The sequence below is a fragment of the Sceloporus occidentalis genome, unplaced genomic scaffold (assembly GCF_023333645.1).
Source record: "Sceloporus occidentalis isolate IW3139 unplaced genomic scaffold, rSceOcc1.0.p SCAF_15, whole genome shotgun sequence".
NCBI classification, from domain to species: domain Eukaryota; kingdom Metazoa; phylum Chordata; class Lepidosauria; order Squamata; family Phrynosomatidae; genus Sceloporus; species Sceloporus occidentalis.
The window spans coordinates 13,066,503-13,087,885 of record NW_028316995.1 but is presented as its reverse complement, the minus strand read 5'-3'; the positions used below and the strand labels follow the sequence as shown (position 1 = coordinate 13,087,885).

The following is a 21,383-nucleotide window of genomic DNA, read 5'->3' as shown; positions in this document are numbered from 1 at the left end:
AGTATGTTATATAGACTAGCCCACCTCAACCAAAAAGCAAAAAATACTTAATTGTTCAGATTATGCAGCCATTTTGTACTTGTATACACAAGAGAATTTGTTGTAATCATTGGAATCCTTTCTACGCAGAAATATCTGGAAAGAAAATCCATTTAATTAAAAAAATATATACTGAAAAGGGGGAGGGACTACTTTTACACCAGACAAAAATATAGGTTCTTAGTTAATGGACCTGTGCTACCTTAAAGCCATGAGACAATGGGCCTGATGAAATTAAGAGGGATAGATAGATATAGATATATATATATATCTATATTTATATAATGTTTTTCATGCAAATCTAGATGACCAAAGCTTTTAAACTACAGAAGGATATTTCACAGAAATTTTTTTTTATACAAAAACGCATAAGAAAAGGGCCACTAGGTGACATAATTTACAAATTGGCATCATTTTGGTCAGCAGTAATCAAAGTGATGTTTATCTGAACAAAAATTATGTCCAGTGGGAGGAGGGAATTAACATAACTTGGCTTCTAAAAACTAATCACACATTTCTTCAGGAATTTCATGTGGATTGAGAATGCCAGGAACAGACATCTGAAGTTTGTGTTTTTCTTCTTGGGCTTGTCGAAGGGCTGCTTCCCTTTCTTCGAGGAACAAGTCTGATGTGTCTTCCCCAGCATATTCCTGCATTTAAAAAAAATAAATAAAAATGTAAGATCAAAAAAAGCTGGGGCTACACCTTATGTTTACACTTGGTTCACGAAACAAATCACAAAACTCCTCCTAACCTTTCCAACGTAACATTTAGATTCTTTAATTGTTTTATGGGAACAGCAAAAACAGTCAGATCCTAGCACTTATTAGCAAATAAGACATTTTCGTGTAGTGGTGAGGAGAAAGAATATATTTTGGATGTTGAGCCAAACGGAGTTGTCCTCCCTTCAACGGTAAAAAAAATTTTTGTTTTTAAGAAATGCAGTAGAAGAAAGTGCTGATCAAACTAAATTCCCTAATGCCAATACAGTATTAAGTTGTTTTTATACTGATACTTTTATATGTATACAAAGGGCTGGATGATATCTTGCCTCAGACTATTTCAACATTTCTGCTGCAACCAACGGATTTAAAAAAAAAACATACCTTTATCTGAACGAGGAAATCCCTAAGATGTTCTTTAAAAGCTGGAATATCCTGGTTTAAACTGAAGAGGCCGGTCACAAACAGTTTAACCTGAGCTCTAAGAGAAAAAAAAATACATTTTTAGTTTTATATCATATTTCCCTGCAACAAATACAAAATCAAGAAAACAAGCGATTAAACAATACAATTGAATAAGATTTAAAAAAGAATTTAACCAGATAAGAAAAAGTGGACCAAGTGCTTCAGGACAAGTAACTACCGTGTTTCCCCGATAGTAAGACACCCCCGATTGTAAGACATATCGGGAGTTTCAGAGAGGTCAGCTAATATAAGCCGTACCCCGAAAGTAAGACATATGTCTTACTTTCGGGGAAACACGGGGGGATTTGCCTCCAGTGCCCTCCCCCTCCGACTGAAGAGACAGCGCCGTTTTGATCAGTCTGCCGACAGGTGTCACTGGCTCTGTGTCCTCCCGGAAAAAGGTCAGTGCTGGTCATACAGAGAGAGACCAAGGAGGGGGAGGGGGGTGTGAAGAGATTCTCTGCAGCTCTTATTGTAACCGCAAGATGCAGCTGAGGAGGACTACAAGTCCCAACATACCGGGCTGTGTGGGCTTACAGTTCTCCTCTGCTGGAGCAGCAATAATGTTTTCCGTGGTCCATCCATGTTAATTTTATGGTTAAAACAAAAAATTCGACAATTTTTTCCCAATATAAGACATACCCCGAAAGTAAGACATAGTGGGGCTTTTAGGGATAAAAAGAAAGTAAGACACTGTCTTACTTTCGGGGAAACACGGTAGCTTAAAGAAAACTGGAAACTCATTTACATACTCCTTTCTTAACCCTTTCTGTACCCTTAGGACGAGCCTTCACATCCTGAAAACCTGCGGCCCATTAGTACGTACTGAGTTTGTCGCAGCGGCAGGGACCTCTCCCAGCTGCTACGCAAGAGATCAGACTCTCTATAAACAACCTGGACTCTCCCATGTGAGCAGAAGTCAGCATTACGGCCTTCCTGCCAAATGATTGTGTGTAATGGCGCTCAATGCGAGCGTTGGTACCCATCCAAGGAATGCCCAATCACATGACCAGGAATTTCCTTCCAGTAGGTGTCACCCACCAAAATGTACACTTGACACGAGTGTTTTAGCAGGGTCTTTCTAGACTCTGTTATGATCTTCCATTGCTCCCACTGCTGGCTGATCACAATTATTGCAATCAGCAAAGGAGGGCTATGGATCAGCACAAGCCGATCAGGAGTAGGAGAGGAAGAAAATTAGTTTCTCCTTCCAAAAAATAGAAAGGGGTGAAAAAAAAACTATTAGGTCACATCACTGGCATAAAAATCACACACACACACACACACACACAATAACGCGCTATTATATAAATCACTACCTCCAAACCCCTTAAGTCAATATTATTAAATTATGTAAGATGGTGTAGTATATAAAGCATGGATGTAGCCTCCCGGAACAAGAACGTTTGTACATGGGGTATGACTAATCTGGAAATGTGACACCTACAGAATAAGAATTTAAACAAGAATCGCAAAAAAGCACAAAAACAGCTCCTGACTGAAATGAGTTATAACTTAAATATGTAAGAGGAAAATCATGGTAAAAATTACAATATGAAGGGGCTAATAGGTCGTTTTTTTTATGTTTTTTTTTTTTTAAATGTAGGTTTATGTACCACTAAAAAACCCATTATGAACACAAACAGCTATTCTTCTATTGACCCTATATAGGACATGGTTATAACAAAACCACACAATGGCTGACAAGTACAATCACTTAAGACTTAAGCTTTCTAAAAAACACATACCAACAAGTGCTGCAGTGGAGTTCAGCAGCATGAATGAAATATTCCTTTACCACCACATCGCCGATGTATACTGTTCAGTCTTACTATACTTACTCTTGCAGGTGAGGGAAAGCCGACTTTAGCAGATTAGCCACATATTCATGAATAAATAGCTGATTGTTAAGTGGGCTTGCTGGATTCAAAGGGGTATTTATCTTTCCTTCTTCCACTAAATTAAACATATATGCCAGAATTGAGGCATGCATGGTTAAACCTAGGGAAAAAAAATACTAACGTTAACTTGTGACAAGAACACGGCATTTATTGTATTGCATAATGAAAAAGAAATACACTATTAGTAAAGAAATATATTTTCGTGAAAACCTGGTACAAAGCCTGAGCATAATTATTTGCCCTGCTTTGTTAGTAGGGATAACTATGAGAAAGCAGCAAAATTATATTAAAGACACTACAGCCGAAAGTATTAACAAAACATATGGACTTGCATTAAGTGAACGTTTTTCCAAAATCCCTCTTCTGCAAGACAGGCTTGTGCCTACATTAAAAACATTTTAAGAAAATGTAAACCCCTACCAGCAGTGTGAGAGGTGTCCGTCACAACTGAAAAGATGTGCTGAAGTATGTCACAAAAGTAGGTCTGATAAAAACTCTGGGCAGCGGCTTCCTCTTGAGCAACATTTTGCAATAACGTGTACAGGATTTGCAGGCCTAAGGGAAAGAAAATATTTTATATGGCTCATTGCATGGTTGCGGTCACAGGTAGAAACTGCATTGCATTCAACTGCTGCATGGAAATGGAGTCACGCACGTGTTTTATCATAGAACACAACAGCTTATTATTCAAATGAGGGTTACCTGTATCTGCAACATTTCTCATTGTATGTTTAAAAGCCCAAATTATAGAATCCAAAACCAATTTGAACTGAGCTGGAGGGATAGCCAAAAACGCAGGAAAGCAGTGGGAATTTACAGCTTGCAGAAGCAGAAAGAAGTTTGTCCTGTGCTCCGGATACTCTTCAAAGTCCTGAAAGAGAGAATTGGCTGTATTGAAAGCTTTACCTGTATATGTATGTATACTAAAATCTGCATACAACTGCATGATTTAATGTAAATACTGCAAAGTGTTATCACTTGCTTCTAAGCGGCTTGTAAAAAAGGCTTCCATTAATAGCGGTGACAACTTAAATTAGTTAACACATCTCAAGAACTCCATGTATATCCTCAACATGGATTGGTTAAAGTCCACACTTGCAAGAAGGGAGCACACAGCACTGTAGGGATGGGGTAAGCACTAACTTTGGGTGCTAGCCGCACCACATGCAGCTTTTCTACCTCTGCTTCCATCAGGTGAACCTTTAAACTAAAACCTCCAAAACCATTACACAAGTGTTTAAACAAAAAGCATAAGACTTTTAAAGAACTTGGTTAAGGTCAAAGTAAGTCTTTGACACCAATCCGTAATTTACATTTATAACCAATGCCATGATTCAAGAGCAGTAGGTCAAAGTTATGTTTATGTACATTACACACCACATTTTGAAACTGTACCTTATTTATCATGTTTAATGTGCATTCAAAAACGGCATCAAATATTTGAGGTATTTCAGCTGTAATATGGCCTCCAAGCTTGTTTACAATAGTGGCCATTGTGCTAAGTACTTCAGGCTCTCTGGCAGCCGGAACATTTCTCTGATAATCAATTAGAACTGCATCCAACAAAGGTGGTACAAAGTTTTCAGCGACCTGACAACAAAGAACACATTTCCCAAAAGATTATAATGATACAAAATACATTCAAGGCAACTGTACGCATTTTAAAACAAACAGAATAAAAAGCCTTACCATTTGAGGATCATTAGACCTGCTGACCCACCCTGAAATCAGTTTTAACGTTTCTCTTTTGACGGTTCTCATACTCCGTATCAGTGGCTGTTTTGTGACCATTTCGCCTGAAAGACACACATTTTAGTCCTTAATAAAGTTTTTAATTGGTATCCATGTGGTCTTGAAAGAAGACATGGCAATAAATACATACCATTTGCCTGAATAGCTGCAGAAATGTTTTCACTTAGGCACTTGTACACATTCAGCATATCCAAGTAAATTCTTCCAAGTTGAATAACAAAAGGGTGACCAACAGCCTTACACGCTCTAACATTTGTTTTTAGAATGCTGCCGAGTTGTTTGACCGTTTCTGGATCTTTCAATATGTCAACATTCTAAGACGAAAAACAGAATCAAAACAATCAGTGACTAGAATGGCACCATAAAATGCTAGCTACACCAACACTGTACGTGTCCCCATATTAAATTCTGTGCCGTTACATCTACAACCCCATGTCAAATAACTCGCAGTTACTATGTGGTCCTGTCCTTACACATTCAGCACTCAAGCAAAGTTTAAAATAAAAAAAAGAACAAAAGTTTGCTTTGCCAACAGTCTTTAAATTGGATAATGCCATTTTTTGCTCTATGTGAAAAATTTCCAGAACTGGCCTTTTCTGTCAGATTAAAATGGGGGATGTTTTATTAAGTAATTTCTGGGCAGGGTTTAAGTACTAAATAGCAATAGATGTTACACTGCCAGATATATTTTTAGTTGTTACCATTGCGCATGCCGGAGATTGGTTCAACAGAACTTTTAAAATTAAGTTGATTAGCAGGAAACTTTAGAGTAATCACTATGGTCGCCCTTTAAACCAAAAATGCACAGGACCATGTTGTGACAGCAGGACAATAATAGTGAGCACACGGGTAAGATTTTAGACTACTTACTTTTGTGGCTTGCTGAATAATACTGTCCCATACTTGATTGGGAAGCAACATATATTTTTCTATCAAGTGCTCTTGAACAGTTTGGTCTGTCTGTGCCCCAATCATGTATCCAACAGCTTCATAGAATGTGTGAACCTACAAGCCAAAACAATAATTAAAAACTGTGCAATTCAATATACACTTTCTTAATCATTACAAAACAATTATCCTTTCCTGCACTCACGGTATGAGTTTGTCTCCTTTGTCCTAATCTTTTAAAAGGAGTCAAGCAAAATGGTCACTTTCTTAAATACAATAATTTATAATGCATGCATGTGGTACATCTGATGCTCCGTCAGGTATTGGCTACCTAACAAAGACTAATAAAGCCACTGAAAAACTGAAATAAAAATGATCTAAGTCGCCATAATACACAGTTTAGTTTATATTATTCATGCACACAGAGAACAAACTGCTAGGACAGTCTTACATGTGTTGCATATATAAGATGGAAAATGCTGATCCTTTAACCATGAAGACAACGGCACGCAGTCAACTTAATTACTTAATGTCCATGCCCTGAACACAGGGATAAGGCAGGTCAAAAATACAGCACTATTTTACAATAACGTACCCAAATTAATTATACACAACGCTGCACTTTTAAGCCTCAAATATTACCATTATATTGTGCATGCTACAATATGCAAAAGATGGTATACCGACCTATCGGCATGGAAGCTATGTATATACATACACAAATTAAAACAGAACAGTAATCATGTTGACAAATGACTTTAGTCAGCGTTTTGTCATCTCTACCTGCTGTGGCTGAAGATCACAGATTATGGTATTAATGTTGTTCAGGATCTCATCAATGAAAGGCATCACTTCGCCAACTTGTACTTGAACAAAATGCCTACGACATTTCTGTGCTATTTTGATGAAAGTATCACAAGCCATATCCTGTACACCATCATGCGTTTCTGCAAAAAAAGGGTTTTTAAAATCAACACACCCATCAATTTGCATCACCGTGCATAAAGAACAGGTATACACAGTACCGCAATTACCAAAAGGCACACGACATACGACTCAAAAATATACTTACCGTGCATAAACTCAAACAACTTGTTTACTACCGTCTTCAAAAACTTCCAATGGGCCCTGAGAAACCTTGGATATTGACCCACAATATACATAATGTTTGATGCAATGATGGCTTTATTGTCCTTCCCACGTTTTTGCTCACAGAGGCCAAGCAAATCCTACAAAAAGATAGAAATTTCAGTTTGGGAATACCAATTCAATCCTACATTATGTTTCGTTGCTAAAGAATTAACATTTCCATGTAACACCTATGCAAACTGGAAAATGTATATCGGAAAACAGATCTTACCATTTTGCTTTACGTTATGTAAACCGGTTACCATGATAACTTTATATATAGTTTTGCTTGACTAGTATATACTCCAGAGTGCAATGGAGTAGTTTTGAAATGAACATAACCCTTAGAGGCTTTGTGCTCCAGAAACATTAAAAATAGTAATGCTTTCTGGTTGATGACAGCCAGCGAAGGTCCGTTTTGTGCATGTGAAAGTAGTATTGCTTTTCACTTACTTTAATAACTGTAACCAGAAATCTTTTTTCATCTTCTTCATGCATCGCTCCACTGATTGATCCAATAGCCCAACACAAAGTATTTAAATTTTTCCACGACCATTCTGTTCCGTTAACTTGGTTGTGCAGTTTTTCTGTCATAATTCGTTCTGTGTCTGCATAATCCAAGTGAGTGAGGTACACTGGGAGATAAGGATTTATAACAATGTCAATTTAAATCATAAAAGCATATGGCATATAGTCATAAACTTTAAAATTAGCTTTAACGGTTGCCTCTTTTGAAATTACTGCGAGCGTTAATTAAAATTGCATTTATAGAAGACTGAATGATTACCCAATGTTTCCCGCATATTCTTGTACAAATTAATAGAATCTGTATCCTTCATGAATTCGCGAACAACTTCACCCTGATCATTCTCTACGACAAGAACTTCCTCTGGCTTGGCCATTCGGCTGACCATCAACAAACGCACCTAAAAAAATAAAATTCGACTGTTAGCATGCTGTCCATTAGTCATTCCACAATACACTGAGGAGCAACTATGAAGGGCAATAATCAGTTCTTCATGTACTTCAGGAGTAAATGGTACAATTTAGAAGAAAAATGAGGGAAGCAAACAAAATTAGCCTGAATACTACTAAAAAAAAATCTAGTAAATTTTGTGTCTGTGTTTTTTTTTTTTTAATCTGAACAATGTTAGAAAAGCAAATTAGAGAAAAGCACTAGAAAAAGTTTTTGGACAGCTTTTCTAGTAAAAAAAACCCCAAAAACGAAACACTGGGTGTATTCTAAGATGCTACAAACTCATACGTGCACAGCATATGCAAACCAAATTTGAAAAGTGTGCCGAGGTAAATGAAAAGATCAAGCTTTGAAAGAACATACCTTTGACAGAACAGGCAGATATAACTGTCTTCTTGGAGGGACATCAAAATGCTGACTGCCTGAAAGCAGCGGGGATGCGGATGTTGAAAATGGGCTTTCCCTGTAAAGCTCGGCTGCTAAATGGTTCCAGTACTCCAGGCAGATTTTAAAGATTTCAGTCTCTTCGACCTCAGAAACCAGCAACATATAATGAAGAGCCTACATATGATTAATTAGAAACAAAAAGAGCATTATGTTTAAAAAAGCAGTTCCTTTTCAAATGATTTGCATGTTACAATGCTCGCTTTGTTTTAATGCATCACACAGATACGATTTCAATGTCTTTCAGCTTCATGATAAACAAGCTCTGAGGGTAGGCAACATTGCTTGCTTAACCCCTTCGTGACAAAGGCTGATTTTACTTTTTGTACCCTTCGTGACAATGGCCTTTTTAACATTTCTGCGCTGCTCGTGTTTAGCTGTAATTTTCTTCTTTCCCGTTTACTGAACCCACACACATTAGATATTGCTTTTTTCAGGACAAGAAGGGCTTTCTTTAGATGACATTGTTTTGATTGTATCATATTATTTACTATTAAAAAAAGTATAAAATATGGTGAAAAACTTAGAAAAAAATGACTTTCTAACTTTTAGTTGAAAAATCTTTTACTCATCTATAAAAGGTAATGAAAAAACCTGCTAAATGGATTCTACTATTTGTCCTGAGTTTAGAAATACCCAATGTTTTTATGTTTTTTTGCTTTTTTCTACCCATTATGGGGCAATAAGTACAGGTAGCGTTTTGCTATTTCAAAGCCATTTTTTCCAAATCTGGTAATTCTTCCCCCCATGTGCCATTTCAGGTATCTTTGAACCCGGCCAATGCAATTTACCCCATCAAGTCATATATTTTTGAAAACTAGACACCCCAGGGTATTTCAAATGCTAGTATTTTAACTCTTTCCATGCACCATATCTACCACCAGTCTTTGTCAAACTTTGTGGTAGTCATTTTTTTGCATTTGTTTTGCCACACACATTTTACTTCAGGTATGAATTAAAATGTTCTCGTTTATGTCACTATCACAAAACACCCCAATATGTGTTCAGCAACATCTCCTGAGCGCAGTGATACCCCACATGAATGATTTTGCCTGGCTGTTTGGGGGCAAAAGGGCCACATTTGGGGCATGCGCATTTTTCAATGTTGAACTTTGGCATTTGGGGATCCACTGCCCATGCCCTATTTGGTACATCTTTGAGCCGGGCCATTTCAGTGTGCCCAACAAAACCATATATTTTTGAAAACTAGACACCCCAGGGTATTTTAAATGCTGGTATTTTAACTCTTTGCATGCACACATTTTACCACCAGCATTGTTTCAAAGTTTGCAGTAGTATTTTTGTGTGTGTATTTTTCCCACACACACCTACTTTATGTATGAATTTACAGCTCCTGGTATATGCCGCTGTCACACGACACCCCAATATGTGTTCAGCAACATCTCCTGAGTACAGTGATACCCCACATGCATGAATTTGTCATTTTTTGGGGGAACTAAAAGGCCACATTTGGTACGTGTGCATTTTTCTAATTGGAAATTAGATGTGTGGCCATCCTTCCCCCGGTGTTAATTGGGACGTTGTTGAACCTGGCCAATTCAATTTACCCCATCAAATCATACCTTTTTTAAAAGTAGACACCCCACGGGCATTTAATATGCCAGTATTTTAACTCTTTCCATGCGAGAATTGTTTTAAGCTAATATGCTAATTTTAGGACTTGCTCACAAAAATATATTTTTTATATATATATATTTTATATTTTGTTGCCTTTTTTTAAAAAAATTTTAAACATTTTTTTTTCAACTTGGAGGTTCCCCTGATAGTGACATCAGTGGGAAATGATTTTTACATTTTACTGTTTTTTTACTATTTTTTTCTAATTATTAATTTTATTTTATTTTTTAATTTTTTTTTTACTAATCACAATGTGATTATAAAGCTGGGCTCCATTGACTTGCATGGTGAATGCAGTACCTGTATTCAACCTGCAAGTGGAGCCAGAGTTCTCTAGATGGTCTGGAGACCGTCTAGCGAGCTTTTAAAACTTGCTTGTTTCTCTTGCAGGGCGGCGGCCATCTTCCTTGATGGCGAAGATCACCGGCAGCTGCGGCTGTGACCGCTCTCCGGAGCGGTCACAGCCCACCGAAAGGTAAGTGTTTGGTGTCGCTGGATGCCTCCTGATCGAGGCATTCCAGCGACACCATTTAAGTTTAGGAGGCGATCGTTGATCGCCTCCTAAACGCTTTTAAAACGGGCGTCCGCCGCCATACAAAGTATGGCGGATGTTGACGCCCCGTGGAGGGGCCAGAGATGGCCCATTCGTGCCGATCGCGGCGTTGCTGAATGCCTCGAGGTCGAGGCATTCAGCAACGCTTTTTGGGTGCAGAAAGCGAAAGTAGATCGCTTTCTGCACCCGTTTAAAGACGTGCCGGTCCTGGCACGTCAATTGTCGTAAAGCACATGCTTTTCCGTGTCGTGCCAGGACCGGCAATTGTCGTTAAGGGGTTAAAATGATTTTTATCAAAGGCAACTATTAATCTAATCATTGTATGAAGTTTGTCTACATAACTGCCCCATAAACAAACTTTGATTCTTAAATGGACCAACATTAACAACAACATATCATGAATTCCCAAGTTTGATATAATTTAAAATCATCTTTGCACTGGCCTGTTAATATTCTCATGTATTAACAGCGAAGCAAGGGCTAGATGTCATCTTAGGCCATCAGCTTGTTTTCTTTTCCCCATGAGCATGGAAGGATTATGGTACAAAGTCTGAAAAGTGGCATTTTATCATCACCATAGAAAGCAAGAGCATTAGTACCGCATCAGACACGTATTCTTTGTGACCAACTGAGAAATGTAAATAAAAGGCACAATTACAACCAGTCCCAAGAACATTTCCCAGAAAAGGTCACCAACTCAACCCACAGAATAGCAGCACCTTTTACCAGTAATATATAGAGGAGAAAAGGATGATTGTCAGGCATCAATTGAATAATCTATGTTTAGGTTTTTTTTACTCAACTCTTACACAAGTGGGCCACGAATAGAGCACAGGACACATTTAGCTCACCTCCATTAACGTTTCCCTCAAGTTCAGCCGTTTTTCTATCAATTGTCCATGTTCTTTGAGAAACGTACAAAGAAACAAGCTGAGATTCTGAATGAAATTCTGCTCGTCATCTTTCCCATTTGCATATGCAAGACGAATATTTGTGTTCAAAGGCAGCATCTAAACAGGAAACAAGTCTTTTTTTTAAACTGCTAAGAGAAGGAAAGTCATTCTTTGCCTACTTCTGTCATGGAAGTACAATCAGCTGAGAAGATAAACATCCTCCAAAGTTGCTTGGACACCAGTTCCAAACGTAGCTCCGCGGAGGACCTTACATAGTGCGACAGTAGAGAGGAAGCTAATAACATACCTGTTTCAACTGCATCATCGTCAACGTGAAAAGGGTTACAAACTGCTCTTCGTACTGGCTCACACTGACTCCTGCAATCTCAGTGAGGCACTTTAAAGACACGTTTCTGAACATAGGGACATTGAGAAACTGAGGGGAAACAAAATACAATTAGAGTTAAGGTTTCTGTCAAGATCTTGCAAACTAGCATGATTCATGCTCATCTAATACTCAAATAACTGTACCTTGTATATTAGTGTACTGATCAGTTTTGTTTCAAAGATATACCCCAGTGGTATCCAGTTAAGAAATCGAAGAAGTGTTTCCAACGTCGCGTGAACAAGTGGTGCATTTTGGGAGTTTTCCTGAAAGGGGGAAAAAAATTATTTATTAAACCACATATTAAAGCATTTCTATAAGCAGGTTAATTTGACAATCAATCTTGAAATACACCATGGGTTTGCCCAATCCCTGGTAGCTGTATGATTACTACAAAGCAATAGCTGGTATCTAAAGTAGGCAGTCATCCAAAGCGAGTGATAAAGCTTCACGCGATGAGTAAGTGTACTTACCATTACAAACTGACAGAGCTGAAATATCTGGGAGAATTCATTGCACATGCTGGGAAAAAAAACACAAACATTAATTTAAAAACTATACAAAAAAAAATACAAAACTATGTGTTGATTCACTTCCCATCACACTGATTGTAGGGTCTATAGTCATCACAGTTTGAATTTATCCCCCCCAAAATTCAGCCTATATGTAGTGTTAACTACATATATATGATAACAGTTTAGGATATAGTCAATCATTTTAGGTCTACTTTTTGTGAACATTTTAGCATTACAAAAGGCATTATTGCCAAGCTTTCAAATGACCAATTAGGAAAGGGGGAGAGACTATTATTACCTGTCTTTCAAATGTTTGGCTTTTACTTGTGTTATTTGTCCACTTGAAAAATCAAATACTTCCTCACTCAGAAGCTTCAAAATAACCATGTTGTTCTGACAGAGGCTTTCGCTGGTCCGACTCGCACCCACAATATCACTTATAAATGTTGGCCAGTGTTTGGGCCATTCCTGTTTCAGTATCTGGAAAAAAGGAAACCTTTATTTTGCTTTATAAGGCATTTTATGGCAAACACTACTAAGTACGTGGGCATTTAACCTATTTGTGTATTTTACAACACTGGTCTAGATTTAAAAGAAAAGCTATTATACTTTAACAGTAACTATTTGTACATACCTGAACTAGAATCATGTTCAGTTTTCCAATATACACCTTCTCTTTCTATTAAAAAAGGGGGGAAAAAAATCAAGTTGTCATAAGTGAAATAAAAGTTTGACAAAAACAAAAATCGACAAAGTAAATAAAATACTTGCCTCAACGCAGTTGGCATCAGATGAGGTCTTAATTATTAATCCAACAACATATTTTTTTATACCTAAAGAAAACACAAACTTATTTAAATCATACTACGAAAACGCATTATATATATATATATATATATATATATATATATATATTCCAAGTGCATTGATTTTCATGAAATATAATTGTTTCATTAGCTGGTTTATTAGACTATGGATGAATTACGTCCCGTATATTTAAGGTTTTTTACCTTCACATTGGTTCCGAGGAAGAATCTTCCATCTTGTTTTAATTACCGTTTCCAATATCTGAAGTCCATAATACTGTAATTGGAGAACAGAAGTATATGAGCATTTTGTTAAAACAAGAGACTAAAGATTCAACAGTTAAAAACCTCTCAGACACCAAAACAGCGCACAGACCATTCACACATTTACATCTAAAACTAAAATGTTCCTTCACAATCCCATCTATTTTACATGCACAGTTCTTGCTCTTTTTGTCATACAATAAACCTTTCAGTTTAATTATGCTCACACCAGGAAGAAATTAGCCAAATGAGCTACTAGAATAAGAACACAAATATGACAGTAGTAAGAAACTCGTTTTTATACAGATCTTAAGTGCAGCAAGAGCAGCAATTTGCTACACTGTCCTATCCGTATAAAAACAGTACTGTCCAAAGTATGTCTTCACTGGTGTGAAACAATGTGCAGCAAGAAAACCCCAGGAGAACTTAAAATAAACTGTAGAGCCTCCCCTCAGACCACAACATCAGCAGGTTTTTCTTTCCACTAACTTCGAGATAAACTTTTATGCTTTGCCAAAACAAAAAGTTGCAACTGCAACGGATCTGTCACATTTACCTTTCAGGTATTTCCAAAACGAAAGAATTCACACCGGGCTAAATACATTCCAACACTAACCTTTGAATTACATCTTAATATGTAGAACGGATATGACACTATCGGTCTTTCATATACTACTCTTAAACACCAAAAACTTTGACAATACTCCCTGCCTCCTTGCTGGAGAGAAAAAAAAATATATATATATATATATATATATATATATATATATATATATATATATATATATATATATATCCTTCAGAAACAAAATACTTTTAACTTTTGTTATTCCAGCAAAATATTTATGTCTGTGTTTAGAGGTTGAAGCATCGTGTGTGAATACCAGAAAAGTTTTTTTCTTAGGCCACATCCTGCCATAAATAACACCAAATACCCTGTTTTGGGTGCCTTAAAACCCTACCGGAGAGCAGGCACTGGGGTCACGGGGGCAGCATTTTCAGAGTTAATATTTGATAAAAATGGTTATGTTTCTATAACAGAATCATAACATATAGTGTATGTATTAGCATATGGTGTTAGCATGTGTGTTACTATAAGGCGTTAGTGCGTGTAAGTAATAATAATGGCTCAACATACAAGATTGAGTCTTAATGGCGTAAAACGCCCCTTGCCATGAAGGATTTAATGACAGTACTCTAGAAAACTAATTGTACATCAGATACAAATTATGATTTAAGTTTGTGGTAGGGTATTGCTACGAAGTACATGGACAATAAAGATATAAAGCATGCATAATTTAGATACCAGATTTAAAATACTTAAAACAGCGGAAAAGGCACTAGAAAACACTTGAGTATTTACACTTTAAACAAAGGTTGAAAGGGGATTATCACAAACCGTTGTGCATAAATAGTGCAGGTTAGTGGCCGAGTGAAAGAGCGGGCACATGGCCCATGGAGCGGGCTAGCATACATTGGCGTGAATAAATGCAGCTCAAGCTTGAATCCAACTCCCGGCAGAGAACACATCATCATGTACGCACAGAAAGCCAGCGTTATCTGCCCGGAATTAGGTAGCGGTTACCAGAAAAGTGTGTTTCTCAGAGGAGAAAATGGGGTAAAGAAAAAAATGTAGCTATGATTTGCTTCTTTAGTAAAGCTATAAAAAAAATAAAATAAATTTATATATATATGAAAACCACTCTATGCCAAAACTGTATCAAAGCGGCTGAATGTCAAACGTTGAACGGACATGCAATTAACTCCAATACCTGAAAGGTAAACTTTTCAGACATTTATTTGACAATCTGACTCGGAATAAAAGTTCTCACTACAAAGGTTAGTTATTATACAACAAAGTCGATCAATTTAACTTCAACCAAAGGGATCACAGATGTTCTCACGTTTGTTTATCTTAGAATTAAAAAAAATAAAAATGGAAAGTTATTGAATTCATGGCATTGACAATTTTTTTTGCTGCTTTTTTATGATGGATTAGCTAATGTTTCCACCAATGCCAAACGGTTTAAACTGCAACCTTATAAATACTAGAAGACAAATGTGAAAAACAAAAAAATTTAGAGGGATAAGGATTAAATGGAAAACAAGGCAATAAGAATTGGGTTAACAAAGCAAGTTAAAACCGTACAGAACGTAGAACAAAATGGAAACTAAGAAGAATCACTAAAACTACAGTGGTGTTTTAGCATTTGTTAGGTCGCAAATAAAAGCTTATCTAAATAAATCTGCATGCCTACTTTATCTGGCAAATGTCATTCTGTATTCCAAAAGATCCAGGATGACAGCCACACAGATGTGCAAGCAGCCATGTTTAATATCCTGATGCGAATGCACGCCCGCCCGCCATTCCATGGGTATATCTTTTGAACCAGACGGCCACAGTTAAGTCTTTTGCATGCGTCTTGGGTTTAGGTTGGATGACAGGATCACACTGATCTTGCCTTGAGTCACATTGGATATTCCTCCTAATAATTGTGTCAATCTTCTCAAAGGAAAAGAATTAGACATTTGGGCAATATTGGGAAGCCAATATTTAGAAAAACAGGGGACTCCGGCAAATGTGTTAATTTTGGCTATTCATTCCAGCCTATTTTCTCATGAAATGTGTATTAACCCTTTGAGTGCCAGCCACAGATAAAAGGTTGGTCAAGTAGACCCAGAAAGCCAACCAAGTATCTCAAAGGGTAGCACACGAAACCTAATTCTCCATTATCTCTGCACATAGATCAGCCGTGGAGCCGATAAGCAGCACTTTCGCCTGCTTTTGGCCAAAGTGTTACCTGCTTTCATACACTGGCATTTATTCACTATGGGAAGAGTTGGCAAGAGAACTGTGGTTTCAACTACCTCACTACACAATTCACTATGATGGGCAAGTTTCTCCAGCTGAGGTCGCCATGTATGATGCACAATTCAACGGGCAAGGAGACGGAAGAAACCTCATTGACTCAACGATACATTACCCAGGCCCTGCCAAGCACTTACTGCAGCAAACTGGGGTTAGACCATCATAACATACAGTGAAGACAATGAACTGAAAGCACAAATCTCCTGAAAATGTTCCTGCGATGTAACATGTGATTCCTCCAACACATGTATTACAGCACATTAAAAAATAAAAATAAAACCCACTTCAATTCATAAAACCACACACTTCTTATAGCGTACAACCCCATGACCTTTAAGCTAAGTTTAAGAGTCTCATTGGAGTTGTAAACAGTAATTAAAAAGTAAGCGAACTAAAGGTTTCCACTGGAATTTTAACCATTATATACAGGGCCAGACTGACGATGAGGTGGCCCTGGCAAGCATGGCTGCCCGCATGTATTTATTAGCACGCAGCTGGACATGTCCAGTGGCCGGCAGCACCAGATTCGCCACTGTAGGGGCAAACTGGGTGGTGCTGTCAGCCAGAAGCCCACCGGGCATTTGCCCAGTGTGCCAGATGGCCAGTACTGGCCTGCTTATATAATACTGATATATCTCGAATAACTTGCCTCAACATAATCGTGATAGCTCACTGTACTGTGAACTGCCTCCTTGCCGGCAGCACCACAGACCCATCTGTACATGTCCAGGCATGGGGAGGTATACTCAGATTGTCCACTAAAAGCAGTGTACAGGATTAAAGCTGGTTAGCTTATTAGCATGCAATCAAGTTAAAACTAGTCCAAAGTGTTGTGCACAAACATGTGGCAGAGCACAGCGACATGGCATAGAAGGTGCAGGAAAATGACTTAAATACCAACTAAAGCAGCAGCTATTGAACAAATAAGTTTCTTTAACTTAGCTGAGCTTGGTCAAGATACTCCAGACCTAAAAACTAGGTTAGAAACACTGAAGAGACGTTGGCATCAGTCAGGAAACATTGGCTGAAAATGCCGTAATGCAGTTTAACTTGTCCGAAAGTTTTAATAGCAACAAAGAAGATGTCAACATAGTTTAGATGATCCCTGTGGTAGAAGCTTCTTTACGCCCTCATATCAAAGTCTACATAGTGAACCCCCCCCCCCCCATGACACTTCCCATCCACCCACCCACCGAACAAAAACAATTGATGAACAGAATTGAGTTAAAGGGAATGAAAAGGTAGACCTTGTGGAGGCCTGCCGTCAAAGCCTAGCTGTGTCAGTTGCACAGGAAGACACCCCTTTTCTTCCTATTACAAGCAATCAACATAATGGAACATTATGATTAATATCAAGTAGTGTCATAACAGCTTTATAAATAATCATAAAAGCCAAATGTAATAGTGCGTATGTTTTAGCACCAAATCATTTGCAGTTTATGTAAATCGAAAAGTTCTTTACCTGTTGCTTTCTTTCTGTTCCGCTAATCATGTCAATTTTCACAAGACAATTTTGAGTTTTTAAAAATACTGTTGATAAATCAACTTAAACATTAGTAATGTCTGTCAGTATCAAAAGCAGAAAACGACCAGGCAAAGCAAAACGGTTACTGAGGTTAGCACTTTGAGGAAGTTCTGAGATTTTTGTCCTCAAAAAACAAAGTAATCGTTAAAGAAGAAAAGGTGGACACGGTTACGGGATATGGGGGGTGTATAAAATTCAGCGCTTTAATTAGTATTTCCTCATGGCAATAGCGTTTGTGGAAACACTACCTTAAGCCTGTATTTTTTTTATTTTTTTATATATATATATTTATTTATTTTTAAAGTGTTTTATATTTAAGTGTAGTTAAAAGGAACATTTAAAATGTGGCTTTAATGTAGCTCCACAAAGCAATGTTGTAATATCAAAAATACTTAAAAGCAAGTAACATACCATGTTTTGCTTTTTACAACTCATACGTTAGTGGTATTTTATATAAAGTAAAAAAGAAAAATTCTACAACAACACGGTTTTAAACTTCCAGACACAAACCTCAAGGTGCAAAACCAAATGCCAGATTGTGCATCCAACAAAGTGCATTGAAAAACAGGTAAAAAACTTTCACATTTATCTGAAAGTAGCAAGTGGGACAGTTACTCAACAGAGTAAATCTCAACAGAGAGCACTGCTTGATTTGGCAAATTTCTATAAGCATAGGATCTGAGTTTTGGGGTATCGTTCCCTCACATTGAATAAAACAAGGCGTCCATGTCTCTTTTCCCCATACGCCGCCATATTAAAGCCAAACTTAATATAAAAAAAAAAAAAAATCTAATCTAATTTAACTTAATCGACTTTGTTTTCACAAGCATTCCTAGATTGTTTCCCTGGTACATGCGAGGTATTGAGAATAATTACATAAAGCTACGGCTGAGCAGTGAGACACCTTCCTCAAAGCTGAAGGACAGGGGCTAAAACCAAAAAGCCGCCTCAAATACACGCGCACGCTTACTTTGGTATTCATGTTCTGCGAGAACTCTAAAATGGTGTCGACTCTTGTCCAAGCATCAGGATGTTCTTTTAAGTGTGTCAGGACTTCCTGCGCCATTCTTTGCTGTATTAAAACAAATTTTAGAGCGTGTTTACACAGTAAATGTTTTAACACAATGCAAAAAGGGAACTCGTCGAAAAAAAAAGTTGAACAGTCATTGCAAAGACAGTGACAGAATAGGTATTCACATACAATTGTAGCTCTTCGCAGTATAACAAAGAAATATAGTAAGTAGAGTCACATAAGACTGCATACAGCTGGGTTTAGAGATTGGCTATATAGGCAGGAATAAATCGATAGCGGCTCCCAGAGACAAGCATGCAAAAAAGGCACCCCGCGTCCCTAACAAGCTGCACGGTGAATTCCCGAAAACACTGAAATGAGGACACAAAAGTCCCTTATGATCACCAACTCCTCAAAAAAAACGTTTGAGGTAAAAATTTGAGGTAAGCTGCTCGGTTATAAGCGACAGCTCTCATACTGAACAGAATGCGAGTCTTAATAACCCGGCTCCTGTAAATGGCCACATTTGAGAGAGACTACCTAAAGTTACATATGTTGCCCTACATAGGTGCTTCCCATAGGCTTTGATTGCATTGGTGTTTTTCGCTAGGTGATTAAGACATTTCCCATAGCAGCACACTAGTACAGCTTTCAGAAATACTTTTACCGCAGTGCGCCAGGTTTTTATTTTTCAAAGACTGAAATCGAGAAGCCGTCCATTTTTTTATTTTTTATTTTTTTTTAATAGTAGAGAAAAAATATTTCTGTATGTACCTGAGCCCCCTCTCCATGGTACAAGCAATTCACCACGTTGTCCAGAAGGTTGATGTCGAGTTTCTGAGTGAAGTCCAGCAGCTGCCGAGCTGCATGGTCCGCTAACATGGTCATAATTGCTGGCATAGATTACTGAAAAAAGTAACACAACAGCCGTTAGATGCAAATACGCATATCTGCCTGCATTTCAGAAACACGCAACATGAGAAATATCACAATATTGACACAATGTGCTTTTAGTAATTAGTTCAAACCCCACACACTTGCTGTTTATTGCTTGTATTCCTCATTCAACAATATATCATACAGCATGGAATACAGAAAATGTATATTCAAGTAGTTTGAAAGGCATTTTTTTCCCACCGCACCCACTGTTTGCCACGGGTTTTAGCTGCTTCAAACCGGCAGCCACTGGCAAGAAAGGGCTCACGTTTAAATGAATGTCTTGCGCGAGCCGGTGCTGGAAGTTGCCGGTAGTATGCATGCAAACACGGTGCTGCGCAGGAGATGCACTCAGCCAAACCCAGCTCGTGAAATGTGAATCGCCGCGGAGCAGGGAGAGAGCGAAACGATCTATGTGGTTGCATGAAAAAAGCACAACGTTGATTTAAATTAAAAAAAGGTACCGGCCACCAAAAGCATTAGAGCGCCCTTTAAAGCTGAAAATATTAATTGGGGAAAAGGCGGAAGGTGCATTTGGAAAAGGGATTTACAAACAATTAAAGTAAGGTGGTGTATATCATTAAGTCAGTCATAAGCGAACATTTGAACAAAGTCTCTGCAAAAATTACAAATACATAAAAACTACACTTAAATGCTTTTTACATTACAGCCTTCACTGCCACTAAAAATCAGAACGTGATAATGTCATGCGATGCTAGATTGGATGTTTGGCAAAGAATGAATGAAATATGTAATGCACCAATTTACCCACCAAATAAAAACACTACCCTCAAAACCAGTAGTATTGATAAAATATGTCACATAGCGTAATACGTAAAGCATGGATGCGGCCCTCTGGGACATAATATCTGAGGTGTGACTAATCAGGAGCATAATTTGGGTCATTGTTCAGCTGTGTATAAGAATTATTTTTTTGGAAATGTTAGATATTTTTTCTATTTTAGTATATGTCCTTTTCTTACCCATTATCACTAATTATGTAGTTCTATGATTTTAAAAAGAGCCTCGTTGTCCTGATTATGTATAATTTGTGTGGGTACATGAGATATGAAAAAGGGAAATAATGGTTTAACAGACACCTGACATAAAGGGTTAAGGATGAAGGGTGTGATACACTGAAAGATGGAAACATTTTCAGCACTTCTGCAAGTCTTCCTTTAATTTCCCTCAAACCCTTGCATTTTATTAGTTTTTTTTCTGGACACTTAGAGCTTTCTTCTGAGCACACAAGGTAGCTCTTAACATATAAAGGGAAAAAAATATAAAGGAAATATAAATAATTTAGGGCAAATCTGGAAGAAAAAAAAAAACTACGCATCACTGTTTAAAAAATAAATAAAAATATTTGGCATATAGTCATCTCTCTCGATGAAGCATATCACACACATGCTTACAAGGAAAAAGTAGGAGCCATAGGTTTTCAGAATACAGCAAGTGTCCGATACGTGATTCTACACAATAAAACTGCGGATAATCCTCAGCTCATACTCTTGGATAAACATTTCTCGCAAAGTAAACCTCTTTAGCCAGAGACCGATGTCAGGTGCTGGAACCCGAAACTCGTATCAGTTTGCCGGCGTAAACATATGGCGTAACAGCATCTCACACACCAAAAAGTAGAGCTGTGATCATCACGGATACAGATTATGTC

At 37.7% G+C, this 21,383-nt stretch overlaps 1 protein-coding gene across 2 annotated transcripts; it reads right to left on the bottom strand.

Annotated features, from left to right (window-relative positions):
* Window positions 1–542: 542 nt before the first annotated feature.
* Window positions 543–19,675, bottom strand: LOC149303273 (exportin-1-like). Of its 2 annotated transcripts, XM_089481518.1 has the most exons (24): window positions 19,550–19,675; window positions 18,734–18,835; window positions 13,310–13,382; window positions 13,071–13,132; window positions 12,934–12,978; window positions 12,598–12,779; window positions 12,258–12,306; window positions 11,931–12,050; window positions 11,707–11,835; window positions 11,358–11,516; window positions 8,235–8,432; window positions 7,683–7,821; window positions 7,349–7,530; window positions 6,840–6,996; window positions 6,551–6,714; window positions 5,750–5,884; window positions 5,010–5,193; window positions 4,817–4,923; window positions 4,523–4,717; window positions 3,830–3,998; window positions 3,548–3,682; window positions 3,068–3,227; window positions 1,146–1,242; window positions 543–689 (listed from the first exon to the last, which is right to left on the bottom strand). In XM_089481518.1, exons 1-24 carry the CDS (start codon window positions 19,673–19,675, stop codon window positions 543–545), a joined length of 3,216 nt encoding a protein of 1,071 aa, XP_089337644.1. The 2 variants fall into 2 exon arrangements, with proteins under 2 accessions (XP_089337644.1, XP_089337645.1); XM_089481519.1 differs by lacking the exon at window positions 5,750–5,884.
* Between the last annotated feature and the right edge of the window lie 1,708 nt (window positions 19,676–21,383).

What these genes read in the sequence shown, in the direction of transcription:
- LOC149303273 (XM_089481518.1), bottom strand. Translation starts at nt 19,675, where the DNA reads ATGCCAGCAATTATGACCATGTTAGCGGACCATGCAGCTCGGCAGCTG. An exon ending in TCAGTACACTAATATACAAG is followed by an intron (nt 11,836 to 11,930) that starts GTACAGTTATTT and finishes GTTTCCCCTCAG; the next exon opens with TTTCTCAATGTCCCTATGTT. An exon ending in GGTCTAATGATCCTCAAATG is followed by an intron (nt 4,718 to 4,816) that starts GTAAGGCTTTTT and finishes CTTTGTTGTCAG; the next exon opens with GTCGCTGAAAACTTTGTACC.